Genomic DNA, 22844 nt, shown 5'->3' with positions numbered 1-22844 from the left:
GATATGATAGGACATTCCTTGGAAGTATACATAGATGACGTGGTGATTAAATCTCCCGAGGAAGGAAACCACGTAGCAAGCCTGAGAAAGGCATTCCTAAGAATGAGGCAGCACAAACTAAAAATGAACCCCAAAAAATGTGTCTTTGGAGTCCAAGCAGGAAATTTTTTAAGATTTTTGGTCCACTAGAGAGGTATAGAGGTTGACAGAAATAAAGCAAAATCCATCATAGAAGCCCTACCACCTCGGAACAAGAAGGAACTACAGAGTCTCCTAGGAAAAATCAATTTTCTAAGGAGATTCATATCCAATTATGCGGGAAAAATCCAACCTTTTTCTTCCCTGTTAAGGCTGAAGCAGGAACAAACATTCAAATGGGAAGAACAGCACCAACAGGCTTTCCAGGAAATAAAGCATTACCTCTCAAATCCACCAGTTCTGTCCCCACCAAAAAGAGGCAGACCATTCAAGTTCTATATATCTGCATCAGAAGTATCCATCGGAAGTCTGCTAGTTCAAGATAACAAAGAAGGAAAGGAACAAGCAGTCTACTATCTAAGCAGAACATTAACAGAAGTGGAAAGAAGGTATTCCGCAATAGAAAGGCTTTGCCTGGCCTTGTATTTCACTGCTGTAAAACTCAGGCACTATATGCTGCCACATACTATTTATATCATTGCCAAGACAGACTTAATCAAATACATGCTAACAAGACCAATGCTGAGGGACAGATTGGAAAATGGACTTTGGCTTTGACAGAATTCACCTTCAGGTATGTCCCCCAGAAAGCTGTCAAAGGGCAAGCTGTGGCAGACTTCTTGGCAGATCACCCAGGAGAAGAAATTGAAAACATGGATTCTTTAGACATAGCAAATGCAGATCTGCTAACTAGAGCTCATGTTTGCCTTAACAATCCAATCTATTCGATTCATCTCACACCTTGGAAATTATATTTTGATGGGTCAAAAACAGAAAAGGCTTCAGGAGTCGGGATTGTTCTGGAAGAACCATTGGGGGTCAGATATTGCTATTCCTTCCAGTTAGATTTCCAGTGCACCAACAATAGGGCCGAGTATGAAGCTTTGATTATAGGGCTCGAGATGTTAGTAGAATTAGGAATCCAATCTGTGGAGATCTTGGGAGATTCCATGCTTGTCCTAAAACAGATTGCTGGAGAATACAAGTGTCTAAATCCTTCTCTGGCTGTATATCTAGTAGCAGCTAGAAATCTGCTGACAGAATTTAGAGAAGCTACTTGGGAACACATCCCAAGGGAGGAAAACTTTGCAGCCAATGAACTGGCTGAGGTGGCATCAGGCATACAAATGCCCGAAGACTGCGTCCAAAGGATCATCAAGATAGGAAGGAAAAGTCTACCATCTGTTTTGACTAGAGGGATGGAGATAGAAGTCAATTCTACCTTAATCACTAAAGATGATTGGAGGGAGCCTATCATGACTTACTTAAGATATCCCACTCTGCCCTCTAATAAAAAAGTCAGAATCATGGCTACAAGCTACCTCATGTGGAATGAAGATTTGGTCCGAAAAAGTAAAGATGAGGTGCTATTAAGGTGCCTCGGGAAGACAGAATATATGAAAGTCATGGGAGAGACCCATGAGGGGATCTGTGGAGCTCACCAAGGGGGAAGAAAGATGTGCTGGTTAATCAGAAGGTATGGCTACTTCTGGCCAACCATGATGAAGGATTGCATCAACTATTCCAAGGGATGTGAGGCCTGTCAAAGGCACGGCCCAATCCAGCAGGCTCCTTCGGTTCCCATGAATCCAGTGGTAAAACCATGGCCTTTTAGGGGATGGGCAATGGATCTCATTGGCAAAATCTACCCACTCAACAACCAGCAGCACTGTTTTATTATTGTTGCCACAGACTATTTCACCAAGTGGGTAGAGGCCAAGCTAGTAAAAACCACAACATCTCAAGAGATCATCACCTTTATAGAAGAACAAATCATACAAAGGTTTGGCATTCCAGAGTCAATCACAACTGATAGGGGTTCTTCTTTCATATCTAGGGATATGCTAGATATGGCAGAAACATTCAAGTTCAAACTGCTTCAATCTACTCCTTACTATGCTCAAGCTAATGGACAGGCAGAATCAAGTAACAAGGTGATCATCAATATCATCAGAAAGATGCTGGAGAAGAATCCAAAACAGTGGCATGAGAAGTTATCAGAGACTTTATGGGCATACAGAACTTCAAAAAGAGAAGCAACTGGCATGACCCCCTATGCTCTAACCTACGGCCATGACGCAATTCTTCCCATGGAAATAGCAGTCCAGTCTCTTAGAATTGCTCACCAGCACGGTCGCACTGGAGAGGACTACTCTCAAGCCATGTTGCTGGAATTGGAAGAATTGGATGCAAGCAGGATAGACACCCTCAACAAACTCTTAGCAGGAAAACAGGCTGTGTCGAGGGCCTACAAAAAAAGAGTCAGAAACAAAAGTTTTGAAGAGGGAGAGATAGTCTGGAAGGCAATTCTGCCCCTTGGAGCACACATAGCTGGGTATGGGAAATGGTCACCTACATGGGAAGGCCCTTTTGTAATTAACCAGGTCCTCGGAATGGGGGCATATAGGTTGCAGGACTGAGATGGAGTTATTCATACTGCCCCAATCAATGGCAAACGGTTAAAGAAATTCTACCCAACCATGTGGGATTCGCAGGCTGTACAGACAGACCCTGGGGTAGAAAAGGAACAAGGCTGACCCCTTTTTCTTTTTGTTTGTTTGGATCCATTTTTGCTTTAAAGTTGTTTTATTTTTACTTTCAATTCTGTGTCCACTTATTGCATCAAGAGAAAATAAAAAGTAGTAAAATGCTATTTAAGGGCGACAAATAAATAAACTTAGATAAAAATAGCCACCCTCTCGGCAAAATTGTTTAAATAATAAAGAGGCTAGAGGAAGAAAAGATTAAAACCCTAGTTTCCTAAGGGTTTCCTGCAAATTCGCCTTCTTGACAGAGAATTCTTTCTGGAGCAGCACCCCCTGGTGAAGTGAAGTCTCTGCAATTTCCAAGGCTGGTCTGGAAGCTGCAACCATGCTTTGCACAAGGAAGGTAGCCTTGGTCTTGGAGCTCAATCCAGCCCCAAGCTTGCTCTGCACTTCCCTGCACTCCGCCAGTTGTTTTTGGAGCTCTTCAATTTGCTTCTCCAGCTTGTCTGCGGTGACCTTCGCTTCCTTGTATCCTGCTACCATCTGGTCCAGTTCTGCTTTCTGCTTTGCAAAATCAGCCAGGTTGGCTTCATGAGTGGCCTTGCAGAACTCAGAAGTCTTGAAGGTGGGCCTGAGATCCTCATAACGATCATGCGAGATGAGCACATCTCTGGCCAAGCTTAGGCCCATCTCAAGAATAGGCTTCGGAGCCATGTTCTGTTTGTGAAGCAGGTCCAAGTCCTTCATCAGTTGATCAAAGGCTTCCTTATCTTGGTCAAGCTCCAGCTCAGTGGACTGCCAGATTTTCAACCTCTCCATGGCCTCTTCCACTGCCCTAGATTTTGCCCTACCTGGAGGAGAGCTGAGTTTTTCCAATCTATCCAATTGAGCATCCAAATCCATGGCCTCAAACTCCTCCAGTTCTGGATCAGCAAAAGAAGCCGTAATAGATGATCCTGGAAAGGAATGAATAGGCATCTGCAGAAGAAAGCATAAGTTAAGGCCGGACAGAAAATGGAAAACAAGGGGCCTGAAATTTATAAGGGCTTACAGCAACAATGGGAGGCTTCAAGGGGCTGGTCACCGCTGCCAGGACACCAATAGCTTTAGGCACTTCTACCTGGAAAGGCTACAATAGTTAAAAGGGAAGACCAAGGCAGAGTCGCAGGAAAATATGGACAGGTAAGGAGGAAAATTACCACAACCACGGGAACAGCGGTAGTTGTTCCCACCTCAGCCTCCTGGACTACAACAGACAGTTCTGCCTGATCCACAGGCTCTGATGCAGACTTCTCCGCCTGATCCTCAGCCGCTGGAGTGGCAGTAGAGTGCTCTGCCTCGGCATTCTCAAATAGGGCCAGTTCTGAGCTAGTCAGCTCAGCCCTTGGACCCCTTTGTTGCTTCTGCGCTAGGGCAATGCTCTCTGCAATCACCTCAGCAGGGATCTCCTCCTACAAAACAGGGGTCAGAGCAGAAGGAATGGAGCAAGAAGGGAACTGATACAAATCACAGAAATGAAACTCACCTCTCCTTCCACCATTGCTGCTTCTTCCTGAGGCATTCCTTCCAACTCTTCCAGCTCTTTTTCCTGCTCCACCTCCTCAAAAGCCTCTCGCAGCTCTTCATCCGTCCCAGAGGTAGTGGTGGGAACTGCTGCGGTTTCTTCTGTGGCAACATACTCCACCTCACTCCTCTTTTTAAGTTTCTTCAACTTAGTAGGAGGAGGGGAAGGACTTTCAGCTGGACAGAACAAAAGGCAAAGATTAGGAAAAAGAAGGCAAGCCAGAATAAGTATGGAAGGAATAGCTGGAACGTCACGAGGTTACCTGAAATGCCAGGCCGCGCGGTATTGACCGGAGGAGAGACAAGTCCTTTTCTTTTCCTTCTGCCAGAGAGAGCGGCCTCGGCAAAAGTTTGTTCTGCCTGGACCTCATCTTCTTCATCTGCAGAAGGAAGCTCCAGGTCCCCAGCGGCAATAACAGAAGAAACTGCACCAAGGAGTTAGAGATTAGAAACCAATCCAGCAGGAAAAGACAGAAGAAACAAATTAAAAAGGAAACCTTACCATTCACTTCTCCAGCCTGAACAGATTGCCCACCTACGTTGTTTGTCAGAGAAGGATCTGATATAGGCAGAATAGACATTAGAAATCGATCATCAAGACAGCACAAATCCCAGACAGAATCAGAAATCTACCTTCTATGATTTGTGCATTGATGTCTTTGATGGTCTGGACCATGTGCGTTTTGGCGCCCCCATCCGCAAAAATAGGCCAGTTCTCCCAGCTGTCGAAAAGCACCTTGAGGGCGGTAACAGAAGTTGGCAGACCTTGGGATCTGGCTTTCCACCAGGCGTCAAAGTCAGCAGAACTGCAGGAATTCAGCTCCCACGAAGGATAGAGGGCATCCGTGCTATTGTTGATTTTGTTCACTGCACACCGGGCATCCTTGTGCACCTCCAGATCATCTGCATCAACTCCGATAGGATTTCAGCGGAATAAGCTGAGGACAGCCAAGCTGCCTTGCGTAGAAGTTGGGATGATAGACTTCTGCCCCCAGATGATAATTTGGGGGTTTGCCCCCACCGTGGGGTAGATCTCTGGGCAGAGTGATGCTCAGAAATTTCCTCCTGAAGTCCGTTCTGGCAGCCTCGTCTTCTGGCTCCTTCTCGAACAACTGAAATCCGGTCTGGAACCAGGGATAGGTCCTTCTGATCACCACTTGCCACTGAGCTGCCGACCTTTTTGTACAATGCCTGAAGAGCATCAGGTACTCCTCAATAGAATGCTTGGGCACTTCTGCTGATATCAGAGGAAAGGCCAGAACTTGGTCTTCAGGCAGAACTATGTCTGGGAACCTTAGCTCTGGAAAATAGACCTGCAGCCAGATCTGGATTATCCAGAATGCGCCAGGGGCCGACAGGTTCAGTGGATTCTCCAGGGTGGCAGTGTGCATATTCTTGAAGAGGTGAGCCAGAACTGTAGGCCCAAGCCCCACATCAGTATGATTGTGAAGCGCTTCTGCCAGGTGTCTGTACTCAAGCAGAACTGCAGAAGACCGATTGGGGAAAACGAACCGGTTGAGCCAATACAGAAGGAACAACATGTGTTGCTGATCCTTGTCCTTCTCAGCACTAAATTTCTTCAGATAATTGGAGAAAGAGCAGTTCTGGTTGATCGTGGCTGATGAGATAGTGAAAGGAGTGGCCACTTTCTCTTGGTTTTTTCGCCTGTGATAATCTCCAACAGCATCAACAGGCCTTCCATGGGGCCTGAACCCAAAGATCTGGGCCATATCCAGCAGGGTTGGCGCCATAGGACCCACACGGAAATCAAATGTGTTGCTGGCAGAATTCCAGAAGCACAAAGCAGCGGCAAGCAGGTTCTCATCTCTGTTAATTGACTGCTTGGACAGGAGAATGGCATCATAAATCCCGGCTCTCCTCCAGTGACCCCCATATCTCGGGAGAAGTCTGTCAATCCAGTCTGCCCATTTGACCGGACTGTTCCTCACCTCGCTGGACGGGAAAGACCGGCTCAAATTCTTGCTAACCCAAGAATAAGAAGCCAGGGCAGAACTACTCTCAAAACACAAAGGAGCCTCGGCATCCTTTTTCAGCAATTCTGCCATCTCAGCAGGAACAGGACCAAACCAGTGAGGCCCTAACACCAGGGTGTTCTCGAACAAATGAAGGACATTCTCGTCCAGGTTCTTTTGGGCAAAAGGATGAAGCTTGCTCCTGACTTTTATCGCATGAGCATCAATCCCGGTCCCAGTAACGAAATCGGGAGGAATTGGAGCTGAAGAAGACTGAGCACGAGACCGTGGGGAAGACATTTCTGATTCGAGGGAAGAAACGGAGAGAGAGAGAGAGTGAAAGAAAAAGAAATTCCGAAGAAAGCTCGGAAGAACGAAGTCGGAAGGGCTAGGTTTTCAGAAGCGGTGGATTTGAATTTCTTTTAAAAGAGAAGCTCGAAAATGTGGGAAGAAGAAGATGGGACGGCGCCTGATGATTATTAGCTAATAAACTAGCTAATAACTAGCCGTTTTCCCACGAACTCTAGTTCGTGGTAGGCGGACGTGGCAGGCGTGGGCTAAAAAACGAAAAAGACTGGCGCACAAATTAATGGCAAAAAACATTAAGTCTGAAACCGTTCCAAAACGATTCAGACTTAGGGGGCATTGTTTGGGCCTAACAATTTGGCACGCCAAAAGTTCAAAAGACAGGCCCATGGTGAAATTACCTGCCCAGCCCAAAAAGCTTGAGGATAACAAAATTAGGATTCAGACAGATTGGGCTTCACGCCAGGATGTCGAAAACAAAGCCCCCAGCCCAAGAAAGACCAAACTGTTTTTTGGGCTTCAAGGGTCAGCCCATAATTTTTGTTGGGTTTAAACCCAAGGGAATTAAAAACACACCCACGTGATTGCCTCAGCTTTGAAAAGTCAGCAATTTCAACTAAGTTAAAATATGAGAGGGACATCTCTGAAACACTGTAAACAAAAGACCAAAACCCATCTGTGTTCGGAGATTTTGCTCCAGAGCAAATACATCATCTTCCGAGGAATTCACGGATCACGCTTTCTAAGTTAGAACGGAAAAACAAGGAGTTGTTCAGAAAATACAAAAGAAAACCAACCGCCATAAAATGTAGCCCACACAGACGGTGGCGTTGGTTGAAATAGAAAGCTGCCTCCCAGGAAACTAGGGAAGGGACTGCTTTAGGAGGCGACTACTGAGAACCTATCTGCCATGATTGATAAAAATCCCTTCTACCTTGCATTATAGGAGATCTTTTTACCGCCCATTATTAAAATCTAAAACCACCTCCCTAAGAATGTCTCTTATAAAAACAGAAGTAAGCAAGAAAGGAAAGGAGACACTCAATTCATCAATCAATCAAAAAAAACCAACAACAAGAAAACAACCAAAAGCTCACTTGGATTCCAAGAGAAACCATCTTTAGATCAGAATTCCAAAGTTCAGACTTAGAAAATAAGTCTTCTAAAAACGAGATCTCTCTCGTTACAAATTTGGTTCAGCAAAAGCCAAGACAAGCAGAGTTTGAGTTTTCACAAATATGAAAACCTCAACAAATTTTACAGTGCAATTCCAGCTTATTAAGTCCTCAAGTCTAGCCACTCCTGCCCCTTCAGACTGAAGAAGCCGCAGTTCTGCCCGCTCAAAAGCCTCCCAAGGCTTGAAGTAGATTAAAGCTCTGCCAAAATTGAACTTTGGTATCGATTTACAGCTGAAACTAAGCAGTCGAAGTTGTTGACAGCTAAGTCCAGCACAGACATATTCAGTCCAGCCTGGATCAGAAGTTTCTACCCAGGCAGAAATGGGATTCTAGCCATCTTTTTGTCTTTCTAGAGTTGATTTCTCCCTTCTTAATTTTGTAAAAGGCAGTTCTGCCTAAAACAGTCCACTTTATTATTATCTATTCTGGACAGAACTACCACTTTTATACTGAGATAGATTATGAAAGTCCTCACCAGTCTGAGGCAAGAAAAGAACTTACTTGGGAGATATTCCTCACCCAAATTCACAATCATTTGTTTTAGAAGTCAGTAACTTGGGGCGCAAGTTATCCACTCTAAAAGAAGTCTGCTAGAATTTACATTGCTAGCAGTGGCACGCTCACACACCAAAGAAAGCTGACTTGTCGACCAACAAGTGGTCTCCAAGCCAGTGGGGAACTTCGCCCCTCCACCTCAGGAGTAAACACGAGAACGGCTGAACATAATCAAGGGCTATATATGCTATAGGAAAGCTAGTTTGTCTGACCTGTATGTGAAAATGACATAACAGGATTCTCAATAATTGACAGTAACTAAGAACCTTATGCATTTTTAAGGTCAAAGAGAGACTCTAAAAAGGGAACGCAAGATAAGTACAAACAGAAAAAAGAATCAGCCACATTAAAAATCTATAACCACATGCAAATAGAAAATCTATAACATCTATTAGAATTATAATTCTGATCTGGAGTGATTAAAAAAAAAAAGGAGGAGTCCATAACCACACGCAAACAGAAAATCAGACACATAGACATCAATTACCAGATTGATGAGCAGACTGGGGGTTCTCATATTGATTACTCTAGGAACTTTCGGATTTGAAATCGGAGGTTATGCACCCCGCAGGCCCGTTGACCAAAAATGATAAGTTTGACCAAACTATTGACCATGGGTCTTTTGAGACCGTCCCATCTTTCGGAATAGATTTCAAGTTTGACTCCCTAAATCTTCATTACTGAACTAGAAAGAAAAAATTTAAAATTTCCATGATCCAAGATGTATTTGTGCCTTTTGATATGCTAGGAAAAGTCTAATTATATATCAACAAGCAATATGTTTAAACAAAATGTGAATAAGATGGAACGGAAAGTAGGTGGCGAGAGGCTCACTAAAATTCTATGATAAACTAGAAAGAAAGAGATTTCTATGCATTAGCTTTCACGCATCACGGACTTAATTATGTAGCTCTTAGTTTAGGGGTACGCATTTGGAAGATATGATTATGAGATTTCCAAGGATTGCTTTTGTTAGTATTATTATTATTATCATTGTGGTTATCATTAATATTATTATTATCGCTTTATTTTGATGATTGTTATTATAATTCACTAATGGCTTGACAGAGGGGTTTAGTGGCAGTAATGATATAATTAAATGTCGATTACATGTTTACACTCAAATATACGTCTATGTGTTTGAGTTGTGGGTACATTGGATATCGATGTGGGTTTTAAAAATGGTGTCTTGGAAAGTGAATAATAAGGGTTATGGTGACTTTGGGTATGTTATGGATTTTGGTTTTGGTGCATTAGTTTATGTGGTTATCGGACTTTGATTTGCAATATCTTTGAGAATGTCGGAATTAGTATGTATATATTGATGGGCTATGGTTTTGGGAAATTTAAATATGGTGTTTTGGATTTTATTATCTTTTCTTGAGGGATTTTTAGAGGTTGTATACTTCCTAAGTATATGAATAGTGATTTGAATATTAATTAAATCGAATGGGCTTATTTAGTCTCAATGTTTTTCTTAATTGTGGTTTTAATATGGTTTTTAAAAATGAAGTATGGGTATTATTTTATTATATATATTTTTGTTATATTGAAACGATTTATTTTGGAAATTTGATTTTGAGAGTATTATCTTTATTATATATTAGTTTATGAAAGTGTATTTTGGATCTTGGCGATGGCACGCCATCTCATGTACTCCATTGGATACTGATTTTGGAATTGATAGATACTTGGAAACTATGGTTATGGTTTGGATATGTCGGAACCCGAGCACCCTTGATAGGGTGTTACTGTAGACCCTTAGCGATCTAGTCTACGTGTGTAGGACTTATCACAAGCGCGCGAGTATTGAGGATTCTATTGTGTGTGCTAGTGAGCCTAATCTCCCGGTTGGACGGTTCGTCCCTGGCTATATGATTGTTGAGGATTCCTCCGTGTGGTTCTGCTAAATGATTCCCACGTTGTTTTCCTCGGTACATAATTTGTACTATCATATGTACCTTGTAATAACCCAAAACAAAATATCTAAAAATTAGGATTAATTTATTCTAGCAAAAAGACGATTTTGCCCTCGTATTATTTCATAAAAAAAGTTGACTTTTTGATCGAGAAGGAATTTGGCAATTTCGCTTACGCCGTTGCGTAGAGCACGGCGAAACAAGTTCGTAGACACGGAGTAGACTCGAATCGGAGTTGTAACGAAGAAAATACGGTCAAAATACCACGAAGGGCAAAACGGTAATTTGGACAAAAAGTCAGATTTTTATCCCTTTTTCTCTCTCTCTCTCTCCTCAGTTTCTCTCCTCTCTCTCTCTCTCCTCCCGTCGCGCGCGCAGCTAGCGCCTCCTCCCTTCCAGCTCCGCCAGCCGATGCCACACGCCGTCCTGATCTTCGGCAAGGGTACCAACGGAACCGCCACAGACCCGCCGTCCTTCCCCGACCTATCGCCGAGCTTGGGCCGCCCGGAACTAGCCGGAAACTGGAGATTTCCGTCGGTTTTCAGTCGAAACTTCATGCTCCTCGATCTCCTTCGTTTCTTAACCAAATCGTTCGAGTAAGGTATGGTTTCTCAGCTATTTTTCATGCTCTAACTGATGGTTGCCTGGGTTTTGATCGATTTTACCTCGAGATCACTCGATTTTTGAATTGAAAATCGGTTGAACTTCGGCCGCCGTGATCAGCCATTTCCGGCCACTTTTTGGGGTATGTCCAAGAACAAAAGTGGCTCCAAATGGGGTGTTTTACTTAGGATAGGAGTTTGGAGTCTTGGTTTCGAGTTTTTCCGGCAACCCGGTATCGCTTTGGACACCCAAACTGCCCGCACATGTGGCGGCGCGTGGGTGAGGGTAGTGAAGTGACTCTGAGTAGTTTTGCGATCCTCGTGTTGTCACGAGCGCGTAGGATTTCGCGGATCTCGATTTGGAGTCCGTTTGAGCCCCGAACAGATTTTCCATATTGCGCGATCCTTGGGTGCAGTGTCGTCGAGCCATTGGATCGCACCCAAATTCAGATATGTCGTTCTACATGATTTCGGGATCGTGTAGGATTCGACGGATTGCGAATCGGAGTCCCGGATACTCCGAAATCGCGAACCCTGGGGCTAGAGTTTGGATTTTAAGCGATAATGCAATTTTGGCTAATCCGACCGTCCGTTTCGGACCAAACTCGCAGGACATGGGTCTTTCTCTGTAAGGAACCTTTGGAGAATCCCAGATTGGCCATCGGAGATCATGGACCCCACGAGGTTCCGGATCGGCCAGTCTGACAGTTTATCGCTTGGAACAGCTTCAGGTCTTTCAAGACCGTTCTAATTGTCTGAAAGGCTAAAGTGGGCATAGGAGTGACTTTAAATTGAGTACACGCATTTCTAGGAGCCGGGGCAGGGTGTTTAATTTAATTCTTTTATTGAGCAGTTTTATTAATTTAATCTTTATGGGTAATAAGGCACCAGAGGACCGGCAGAACCACATGAGGGACCTTCAAAGGGTCCAGTTAGCTCGGACCAGCAGTGAGTGGACTTTTCTTTCTTAAACGATTTTATAATTAACTTTTATATTTGATCTTGAATAAGTGTTATTACATATTTTCTGAGCATGAACTGCATCGTGAAATATCTTTATTTTTATAATACTTATTTGAGCAGCAGACTTGAGATTTTTAATACAGAAATAGTAACTTAGCTCAGATTTATCAGATTTCGGAGAATTATCAGATTTTTCTAATTAGAACCACTGTGTACCCGCTTGTTTTTAGTGATTACCCTCAGACGGACCGATGTCTACGGACATCCAATCTGTTTACAGTTCTGTCAGTGCACTTGACATTGCCTCACGAGTTTCGGGGACGCTCGGACCGTGAATGCCAGAATTTGCGGCTCGGCTGACTCTGTGTCCCCGAGACCTGCCAGGATTTGCGGCTCGGCAGACTTAGTGTTCCGAGACCTGCCAGGATTTGCGGCTCGGCTGACTCTGTGTCCCCGAGACCTGCCAGGATTGCGGATCAGGCTGACTACGATCCCCTGTATCTTGCCAGAGCGGCTTGAGTCGACTTGGTGTCATCGAGACCTGCCTGCGGATCAGGCTGACCATAGTCCCCTGAATCCTGCCAGTTTGCGGCTCGGATAGACTTTTGTCGCCGAGACCTGCCAGGGGATTTGACGGATTTTACAGGGGTACATTTAGGTGGTAGTTTAAAGGAATTTGAGTACTTTTATACAGCTATTGCTTTCAGTCATTTTATATCAGTTTCCTCAATGTTCGTGCATGTTTTATATCTCCATATAATTGTTCAGTTTTATGAATTTATATACATACATTTAAATATAGTTAGATGAATACCTTATATTAAACACAGTTGAACTTTAGCCTTACTTATCAAGTTATTTTTACCATGGGGGTTATTATGATTATAAACTGATTTCAAGAACATTATTTTTGTCCACTCACATTTTCAAACTTGTTTTTCGCCCCCAGGCTGTAGAAGTGCGCAGGCATCCACCACCGGGCCACTCCTAGCTTCCGCACCACCAAGAAACGTAGGATTTTATTGTAAAAGTTCTTGAAATCTTGTAAATTAGTAGAAAATGCTCTGATATCTCGTTTTAGTGGGAAACTTGATATGGTGAATGCTTGGGTATTTTATTTTGGCAGTTGGTGGAAAATTTTTTGTTTGTTTAACAGGTGGAAGATTTTGGGTTTAAACAAAATACAGGAGAGACTCTGTCGAATTTTCGGCAGGAGTCTAAGGGAAGTTTTAATAGTAATTGTAACAGGAAGGGTAAAAAGGTCAATTGTGCCCGACATTCGCCAGGTGTCGGACACGCACAGGACTTGATTCGAATTCCAAAGTGAAATTGGGATCGGGTCCTGTCATACCTCCCATTGGATGCTAATACTTGGAAACAGTGGACATGGGTCTCAAATTTTGAGACAGCGTAATTGGAGTAAAAAAATAATTTATAAATGAATACTTGCATTTAGGCCTGGGCACGGTTCGGGTCGGGTCAAATTTTTGCCCGACCCGCGAGCCAAACCGAAGGAGAGCTCGATTCTCGGGTCGGGTCGGGTCTAGGATAAAACCCGAAAATGAGCCGAACCAGAAATGGGCTCGGGTCTCGGGTCGGTTCTAGCTTCTTCTCGGTTTGGGCTTGGGCCCATTTTTTCAATTTTCCAAAAGCCCAAATCTTATTTATTTTCGGCCAAAAAAAGCCCAAATCATATTTTTTTAGTAAAACAAAGCCCAAATCCGATTTCCTTTCAGCCAAAACCCTTTTTTTTGTTGTCAAATTGCCAAAACCTATTAAATTCTTATGAACAAGCCCAAAACACTTTTTACTTCTCTTTCAAAACCTGAAATTATGTAAATTCAAGCTATAAAAATCCATCATTCCAATCTAAGTTTCTAAACTAAATAAATCTCACATACACACATTCAATTCAACCAACCAACCAAGGAAAGGAAATATAATCTCTTACAAACCATTACAAAAAATAATACACAAACCAAATTAAACTTATGACATTAAAGATTACAACCCATCACAAAAATACACATAGAGATAATATCCTTGCAAAAAATCTGCTGCATCCATTCTTCCAAAAGCCTTCACAAAGCAACCTACACAACACTTTTTAACACAAAATGACAGAATCTAAACCTTTGAAAAACAAATATAGACCAGTCATTCAATCAATAAATAATTATTCAATAAAAAAAACTAATTAACCCAAATATTAGCATTCATTCATCAATAAGATACTAACACAAACATGCTACATAAGGAAAAAAGGGAGAAAACAAATAAAAGAATGAATGCATTTAATCAACAACAAGTTAAGTAGATTCATGCCAAAAATACAGATTCAAGACAACTCAATTAAATAAATTGAAACAGATTCAAGGCTAACAATCGAACCTAAAATACACAGATAAAAAAATCAGAAATTAAATCTGAAAACAATAAAGAAAGCATCCAAACATAAACAAAACTAAATTCCATGTATGTCTACGTCTAGGAAAATGTAGTAATAGAGTGCAGAAGGGCAAAGCTAAGCCTGAATTTCATCTTTCAAATTGATGAAAACCATATTGCCAATTTATTCATAAATTTTATCACATCGAAATCAATTGTATTAATACGATACCTCAGTGCAAAGACACAATTCGGGGCAATTCGGACCACTGTGATCATGTTACAAAGAACAAATTAGATAATTCACAACACTGAGTACAGAAAAATTGAACAGAGTATACAATGAAATCATTGACATGAAAATGTCATAGTATAAGAGTGCTTACCAGAAAGCTGCAACGCAACAATCTGCAGAACAAACAGAACACAGGAAGATTAAAATTGAAGGTCAGATCATATTCACATAAAGAAAGAAAATACCAAAAATCCATACATCTAAAGTAAAGCCATATGGAGCTGATGATTTAAAAATATATAATTCTAATTCTCCCATTCCTTTTAAGCCACACACAGAGATTGAGACAGAAATATTTATACCTTCAATTTTGCCTATTAATCCAAACCCACAGAGACTAAGCACAACAACTGCAAAATTAAGAAAAAATTGCATTAATTTCAACAGAATACCAAAATTTCGAAACCCTAATAATCTACTAAATTAGGGAAAATGAAAACAACTAAGAATCCAAACTAAATACATACAAATTACCTTAGAATGAACCAGAGCCCTCCAAAATTTACAAGGATTCGCTCCAAAAACCAATGATATTGGATTGATGTTTGGTTAGGTTTGGAGAAAGAGAATGAGTCTCGCGTCTCTAAGAGACTTAAAGATGTGACTAAGAGAGAGACAGAGAGAGAGAGAGAGCGAGCGCGATAGAGACGAGTTGAGAGAGAGACAGAGAGACAGAGAGGGCGCGCGATAGAGATGGCGGCCGATGAGGTAGGGTTAGTCTCAGATCGGGAGAGAAATAGTGTAGGGTTGAGTGAGTGAGTGAGTGAGAGATAGATACAGAGTGAGTCTGAGAGGGTTAGTGAAAAAATAATAAATTAAAATTTGAGAGAGGTTCTGATATAGTGCAAGCAGACCCACCCAAAGTTCTTATTTAAGCCAATGAGACAACGCCATGTGTCAAATGCATATATAATTAAATAATGGTCGGTTCGGTTCAGGTCCAACGGTTCAAAAGATTTTAGACTCGAAGCCTGAACCGAAGTCAACGGTTCGGTTCAAGTCCAGCGTTGACTTTTTCGGTTTGGTCAAAAAAACCTTATTTTTCGGTTTGGTTTGGTTTGGTTCGGTCGGTTTGATCGGTTTATCGGTTTTTATGCCCACCCCTACTTGCATTTGAGAGGCCAAAATTTAGGTCTGCAAGATTTTGGTGTTGCAGATAGTATTTGGGTCTTTTATTTGTCGAAAGACGTCAACTTTAATATAATTGCAGAACGGCATCGTTCTCGCACTTGCCCTTTCGTCAAAAGGCTCATCCTATTTTTCCTTCCTTCCCAATTCGACAGAATTTTCTCAGATAAAGGGAAAAGGGTGAGCTCAAACAGAGACAACGAGAGAGAGAACGAGGATGATGACATACGCAGCCTCAGCTTCAAGGCCACTGTGTCCTATTAATGGTGCTTCACAAACCCAAGTACCGATTTCAACCATTGTGAAGAGCAGTGGTCTTAATAGCAGTAGCACTAGTATTAGTTGTCGTAGAAGGAGCAAAGGCGTGTGTGTAATTAAGGCCTTAAAAAGCTCGTCGCCCACAAGACAGACCTTGTCGAGCAATTGGGATTTTCAGACAGCAACTACGTCATCTCCACGGCTGCCCAGATTCGAAGAGCTGGATACTACCAATATGCTTCTCCGTCAGAGAATCATCTTTCTGGGTTCTCAGGTTTTCTTTCTGTCTTTCTCTATTTATTTTTAGTTATTTTGTCTTTGATTGGTTTTTCTATATGGCCATGTTTGCTGGTTTTCTTGCTTCAGCATTGAGTACTTTGACATGGGTTTTGCTCCTTCCTGTCAAATTTGTACTATTTCCTGTTTGTTGAAAGTTAAAAGTGAATATTTGGAATGAATTACTCTGTGTTTGTTTGTGTTTCTTAATTACTAGAAGACTAAATTGATAAATAGGAAATGGTTGCTTTATTTAACTTCTCTTCATTTTCAACTGATGGGCAGGTAGATGACATGACAGCAGATTTGATTATAAGCCAGCTTCTATTTCTAGATGCTGAGGACCCAAAAAAGGACATTAAAATGTTTATCAATTCACCTGGTGGTTCTGTTACCGCTGGTATGTTTAAAACATATTCAGTATGTTTAATCCTAGCACCTCTTCTGAACTTCTTTTTGGTTTTTATCTATCCTTGATATTGAAGATAACAAAATTTGCAGATAAAACTACGTAATTTATTATATAAGTTGGGAAACCAATTTACATTTATAATATAATGTAAAGCATGGGCGTGCAACCTAGTAAGTGAGGAAAACAGCATCATGAAGCCATACTTTGGTATCAAGCACAAAGGATTACATGCATGATAATGTATTATTTTTGCAAAATATTGAATGAGGAAACCTTGAAGAATGAAAACCAAAACAAAAAATCGCAATCCATGTAAAGCAAGTAATATATTGAATTGACTAAGCTTTGATGTATAGTCTACTTACATGTAGCTACTGATCACTACAAATATAATTATTGGATTGAGCTTTTCTAGGTTTTGGCTGTTAGCAGCAACTTGAAAAAAGCCTTCACCTCAAAATTGTGATACCTTTGTCACAATCTCAGAATGTGTCAAACTTGGATACCATGCTTTCGTTGCCTTAGGGCATTATTGTCACCAGCTTGGTGGATTTGCCAGTCCCTCCCATATTGTGGAATATCCCCAACAAAAATCGTTTCTCGAAGTTGACTCAATAGACTTATTGTGTTAACTTTTTAGATGATTAAGAAAATCAAAATTTTCAGTTTCTAAGAATAGAGTAGCACTGATTACAGAGAAGGTAATTGTTTAAGTTTGGTCATTTGGGAAGACCCCAGAATGCACCAGCAGTAAGATTGAGTTGATTCAAGTTGATGCAGTAATATGAGGTGAAGTGAAGGTAGACTAGAAGAATGCTCGTCAAATAGTGAGGAAGGATATGATTATTAGAAATGTATTAGATAAGATGCCTTTACCTCAGTATCATGGTTGTGCTAATGTTGGACAGTCCAAATAGTTATTCGAACAACTTTTATGTACTGAATGCCTTCTAGACAGACAATATAGATCCTGACCTGTCATCAACTCCATATTCTTGTCTTTAATTTCATATTCCCATGAATATTGACATCTTTGAAAATTGGACTTTTTAAAATCGAACAATGTGAATGCCTTTTATATATGGAAAGCTTTCACATAAAATCCTAGTCATGACACTCTACATCTCTCTTAAATATCCTTGTCCGTAGTTCATTTATTTGAGCTAGGATTTTGGATCTGGATGAGGTAGACTTATTGATGATTCAGTTATGTTTGAAGTGAAAGACAATGGATGAATTAAGAGTAAATGTGATGATTCATTTTGGCATGCAGACTTTAATGGTTCAATTTGGTATGCTTTCATTAAGAGTAAATACACGCTGCATGAGATGGTTGGGATTCTAATATCATGATTAGAGGTTCAAGCTGATGCCCTTGGAAAGACACCTCTGAAGGCCTCAACTCTTTTGATTTTTTTTCTGTAAGATTGCGGTGGGGTATGGGGAATGGGTGAGATTTTGGGAAAACTGCTGGGTTGTGGAAACAAAGTCTTCTCGTTTTCCTCGATTAGTTTAGATTTTCATGATTTCATACTGTTTCCATTGATTGTTTGTGTTCAAGTCGTCCTCTTCTTGTTTTGCTTGGGAATTTGGGTTCCGTAGAAACCTGAATAAACAGGGTGTGGGTGGATTAGTTAATCTGTTGGATGTCGTAGAAAATATCTGTAGGATAAGTTAATGTTTGGTGAAAAGTTAATGATTTTCGGAAGGAGGGGGTTTGGTGCTGAGGAGTGTCCTGTGTTGGCAATTTTAAAGGTGGTTTGGTTGGAGACAAATAGAAGGTAGTTTGAAAGTGTAATGGGGGAGGAGGTCGATCGTTCAATTCTTTGAGTTCAACTTTGAAGACCGGTCTTTTCATTCTAATATTCTTTGATTGGAGTGTTATCTTTGTAGTAAAGTTTTGTAGTTATGTTATTTTGTTAGTTTTCCGTCATTAGATGTTTGGTCTTTGGAGAATAACTTGTCCCCTTTGTTGTATCTTCTCTCTTTTATCTTTACATGATAAAATCTGTTTTTCTCATAAAAAATTGAAGTGAAGAAAAATGAAGAGAGTTCAACAGGAAGAGAAGTAGCAATGGCTATCTGTGTGACTATTGATTTGATATGTTGATTTTGGTCAAGGCCTATTGAATCATTAAATCTTAAGAATGAAGAAATAAAGTGATCGTATTATGTGCCTTTGAATGTAAAACTTTTGCATTATGTGCCTTCAATTGTAAAACTTTATCATTATGTGCCTTTGATTGTAAAACTTTCTACTATAAAAAGTGTCAATATTTTTCTCTTACATTTTCTGCCGTGTAATCGTATAGTGCGATGTATATGACTTATACAAAAAGGGCATTTTTAAAATATTGCAACTGTATAGTTTTGTGTGCCTTTTGAAGATAACTTTTGATTGTGTGATTGTAAGAGAAAATGAATAAACAAGCAAAAACGAATTAATAAAGAAACAATAAGCAAGAAACAAGCAAGTGATGCAATTATAAGGAAGGAGAAACATAGTTGACTTGTGTGAGGGGCAAAGAATATTTATATGGTTTGATGTTGGGTACCCTTAGGTGATATCCGATCAAAGTGGAATGATATTTTGGTGCGATGTTGGATTTATCATTTTGAGTTGACATGGTTCTTTTATCTGAAAGTCCAAATCTTCATCAATCATTATGCATTTTGAATGACATAGAGGGTGGGAAAATTTCTGTGGGAAGGGAAAGAGTAGGGCAGAGGGCTGAGTGGTATAATGCCAGCAAAATGATTGAAAGAGGTTAGCTGAATAGAAAAACAGTTGAAAACGTGTCCATCTATTTCTGTTTGGGAAAAAATTGGCAGACTCGGGCCTAGCCGGCCCCCCTCTTGTTATTGAGAATATGACTTTTGTTGGATTGAGGATAATTTTTTCCCTTAAAGTTCTCTTTTGTTGTTCTTACCAATTTATTGCTGCATACAGGAATGGGAATATATGATGCAATGAAATTGTGCAAGGCAGATGTTTCAACAGTTTGTCTGGGGCTTGCTGCTTCTATGGGGGCATTTCTCCTTGCTGCTGGTACAAAAGGAAAAAGATTCTGCATGCCCAATGCAAGAGTGATGATCCATCAACCTCTTGGAACTGCAGGGGGCAAAGTAAGTGCTTGTTTTCTGCTTATTGTTGTGGATGTCCATATTTATTGCTCGGAGTTCTAAATCCTTTTTGCATGTCTAATATATGCATTATTGTTTGGTATAAAATTTCCTGAAGTTTCATGCTTCTAAGTACTGTTTGTTTTCTGTAATTTTTCAATATTTCCATCTATATTTCTATAAATCTGCTTTTTCACTGGGATCAGTATGTTTATGCTTGGTTTCGTTGCATGTATTATTATTGATCCTGTTTTGTGTTTCTGATTCTAAGTTATAGAGGACCATTAATTGTTTAAGATGTGTTTACAAACTTAGCACACCCGAGACTGAGTCTCCGGTTTGAGGCATGGTCTTTGAGGGTAGTTCAAACATCTTCTTTCATTACTTCATTGCAAGATTTAACTTTTGTATAAATCCAAGTTCTCTTTTGATCAGAGACTGTTACTTATAAATTTTGTTTTATATTATTATAGGATTACCCATTCTAAGGGGAAAGTCCATTCGTAACTTTCGATTTCTCTGGAGTGTAAAGTATAAATGAATAATTAAAAAAAAAATAGCAAAAATACTCAAGGAGGCATTTATAATGCCGTTGGTGCCTGTGTATAATGCTTAATAATGTATCATTTGACTGGGAAAGTTCTTATGCTCAAGAGTAGTGTATTCTTATGCTCAAGAGTAGTGTATCATTTGACTAGGAAAGTTCTCGTGCTCAAGAGTAATGTATCATTTGTTCCTAAACAAACTCTCCCATACTCAATAGTTTGTTCACAAGGTAAGATAACATCCTTAATAGATCACCTTTGTTAGGCTTTTGTGAGCTTTTGTACTTGTGAGTCGTGAGACCTTATTTTTTATCCTCTAGGAGTTGGTTGGTATCAGCCCTGCTTGCCTTTAGGTTGCTCTTCTGGTGTTGGATTTCTGCTCGGAATAAGAAAATCGTGCGACAATAAATCTTAAAGCAGAATGACCATTTTTTGCATGGTTGCGAGGCTTTGGCTTGTGACAGTTGAGCAGTGAGCATCTCCCCTCACTCCAGTTAATCAAGTGATGCCTGATTTACCTTGAGGTTCATCTGGAGCAAGAGCAAATGAGTCCTCTGTGCTTTTTTAGGACAATATTTTAAAATTTGGCATGTTGGGCACCCAAGGACGTCACGCTTGTGTCTGCCTGCACTTCTTTTGATGCTTTCCTTTGCTATAGAGCGAAAAGCTATCAAGGTGCTGAACACTTTTATGTATAGAAAAGTATGGCTATCTTATCATAATTAAGATCTCTGCCTCTCTCTCTCTATATAATATATATTTATATGAAAGATCTTTTCATAATTTATGATTCTACTAGAAAAGGTATAGTCAAAGGTCTGTGGATGTCTACGTAAGTAGAAAAAAACGAAGATATATTGACATGTCCTCATGCTTGCAATTTTGGAGGTTGTATGTGTCAGTCACTATGTGTACACATTACATGGGGTTAGACGATACTCATGCCCGTAGCCTCAAATCGTAGTGTACAGATCATGATTTTTAAGGTGATGTTGGGGTCAGCTAAAGCCTCTGTCTAGTGCTTTTTATCTTGTTAGCTTTGGAATTTTCATTAGAATTTTGCTTTTTTCTTGCTGTAGACTTGAATTCTGGAGTTTATGCTTACCCAAGACTCCTGTTTTCTATTGACCAAAAAACAAAAAGACTACTGTTTTCTTTCCCATCCATTTTAAATTTTTATTTCATTGAAATGCAGGGAAAAAGAGCTAACGTCCACTTAAATAACTTTCAAGTTTCAAGTACATACTTTGTGCAATTGAAGTGCCCTTTGTTAGATCTTCAACTTGGGCAGGCTTGTGGTATTATGATATATATTTTACATTGCCAATTCATTTCCTAATAAGGGATGAGGACTACCGTAGTTGTCTTCGTATAGTGAAATAGATTGGTCCTCTGCCAAAGGAAAGTGTACTTAAATCAACTTTAATAAAGTAATTTACAGCAATTGACTTCATAGCAAAGGTGGAACAATGCAGATGTGGCAAGTTCTAGTGTTTTCCTATGATGGTTAAACTTTAACATATCAACGCATGCATTAATTATGTCATGGAGGATTTCAGTCATCTCCTTTCTTTTCTTTTTTATAAATTTCTTCCTGGCTAGAACGCATACATATTGATTAAATATAATGTTAGAATAGTACTGTTTTATTTATTTATTTACAATGCTAATACCTCTGTTGGTGGTTCATGATTTATCCTTCAATTTTACATGCGAATTCAGGCAACAGACATGGGTATACGAATTAGAGAAATGGTGTACCACAAGATTAAATTGAACAAAATATTTTCAAGAATCACAGGGAAGCCTTTGGAGCAGGTCAGGCAGCAAATGAGATTTTATTCCATAGTAAATATTCTGTGGGGGAATTTTTCTCTTTCCTTTCTAAATTTCTTTTGTTGCTGCAGATTGAAGAGGACACGGACCGTGATAATTTCATGAATCCTTGGGAAGCCAAGGACTATGGGTTGATTGATGTAGTTATTGATGATGGAAAGCCAGGCTTAGTTGCCCCAATTGGAGATTCCATAACTCCGCCCAGAACACGAGTTTGGGATCAGTGGAAAGTTGAAGGGACCAGGAAAGCCAGAAAGAATTTGCCCTCAGAGCAAAGGATTTCGGATAATGGATATAAAGAGACTGAAGGAAGTGACAATGAGAAAGGAGCCGAGAGGGAAAAGGAAGAACCTGCCGCTATATGATGCATGATAGTGGACATGTCTTATGCGTTTTACCTCTGGTTTATTTTGATTATGTTGTAATGTTCACCTCTCATAGTAATCTTGTTATGTAAATTGTTTGTCCAGATAGTGAAAGTAGATTATTAAACATTCGTTAGGTGATTGAAACATTTCTCATTGTACCTGTTGGAAAGGGCACATTTAGATGTTCCACAGACTTTGCTTCTTCGCCAGCGTATCTTATGATTGGCCTATACTCCTCGATTGTGGTGGAGAGCTGGTCGGAATATAGGGGTCAGGTTAAAATATTTGGCTAGAAGTGGGCAAGGTAAGGTTCAGCTCGGTTCACCCTCAAAACTGAAAACAAAATTGAACAGAACTGGTTAGGTTCGGTTTTGATTTCTGTTAAAATATTATGCAATCGAACCAATTCATATCATTTCCAGATCAATTCAGTTCGCTCTGTGAGAGTTGGACTCTTGAATTAGGCCTAAGG

At 40.4% G+C, this 22844-nt stretch overlaps 1 protein-coding gene and 1 long non-coding RNA gene across 3 annotated transcripts; one reads left to right on the top strand and one right to left on the bottom strand.

Annotated features, from left to right (window-relative positions):
• Positions 13557–15201, bottom strand: LOC109947721. Of its 2 annotated transcripts, none has more exons than XR_002270528.1 (5): positions 14901–15201; positions 14729–14776; positions 14518–14539; positions 14364–14400; positions 13557–13846 (listed from the first exon to the last, which is right to left on the bottom strand). It is a non-coding gene; the product is annotated as an uncharacterized LOC109947721 (long non-coding RNA). The 2 variants fall into 2 exon arrangements; XR_002270529.1 differs by having other exon boundaries at positions 13557–13836.
• Positions 15612–22574, top strand: LOC18787582 (ATP-dependent Clp protease proteolytic subunit 3, chloroplastic). Its single transcript, XM_007218261.2, has 5 exons — positions 15612–16086; positions 16374–16488; positions 19451–19626; positions 21891–21986; positions 22076–22574. The coding sequence occupies exons 1-5, from the start codon at positions 15772–15774 to the stop codon at positions 22367–22369; spliced, it is 996 nt and encodes a 331-aa protein (XP_007218323.1). The 5' UTR covers positions 15612–15771; the 3' UTR covers positions 22370–22574.

This window comes from Prunus persica, chromosome G2 (genome assembly GCF_000346465.2).
Source record: "Prunus persica cultivar Lovell chromosome G2, Prunus_persica_NCBIv2, whole genome shotgun sequence".
Lineage (NCBI taxonomy): Eukaryota > Viridiplantae > Streptophyta > Magnoliopsida > Rosales > Rosaceae > Prunus > Prunus persica.
Note: the sequence above shows the minus strand (reverse complement) of the source record. Positions and strands in the feature narration are given on the sequence as shown.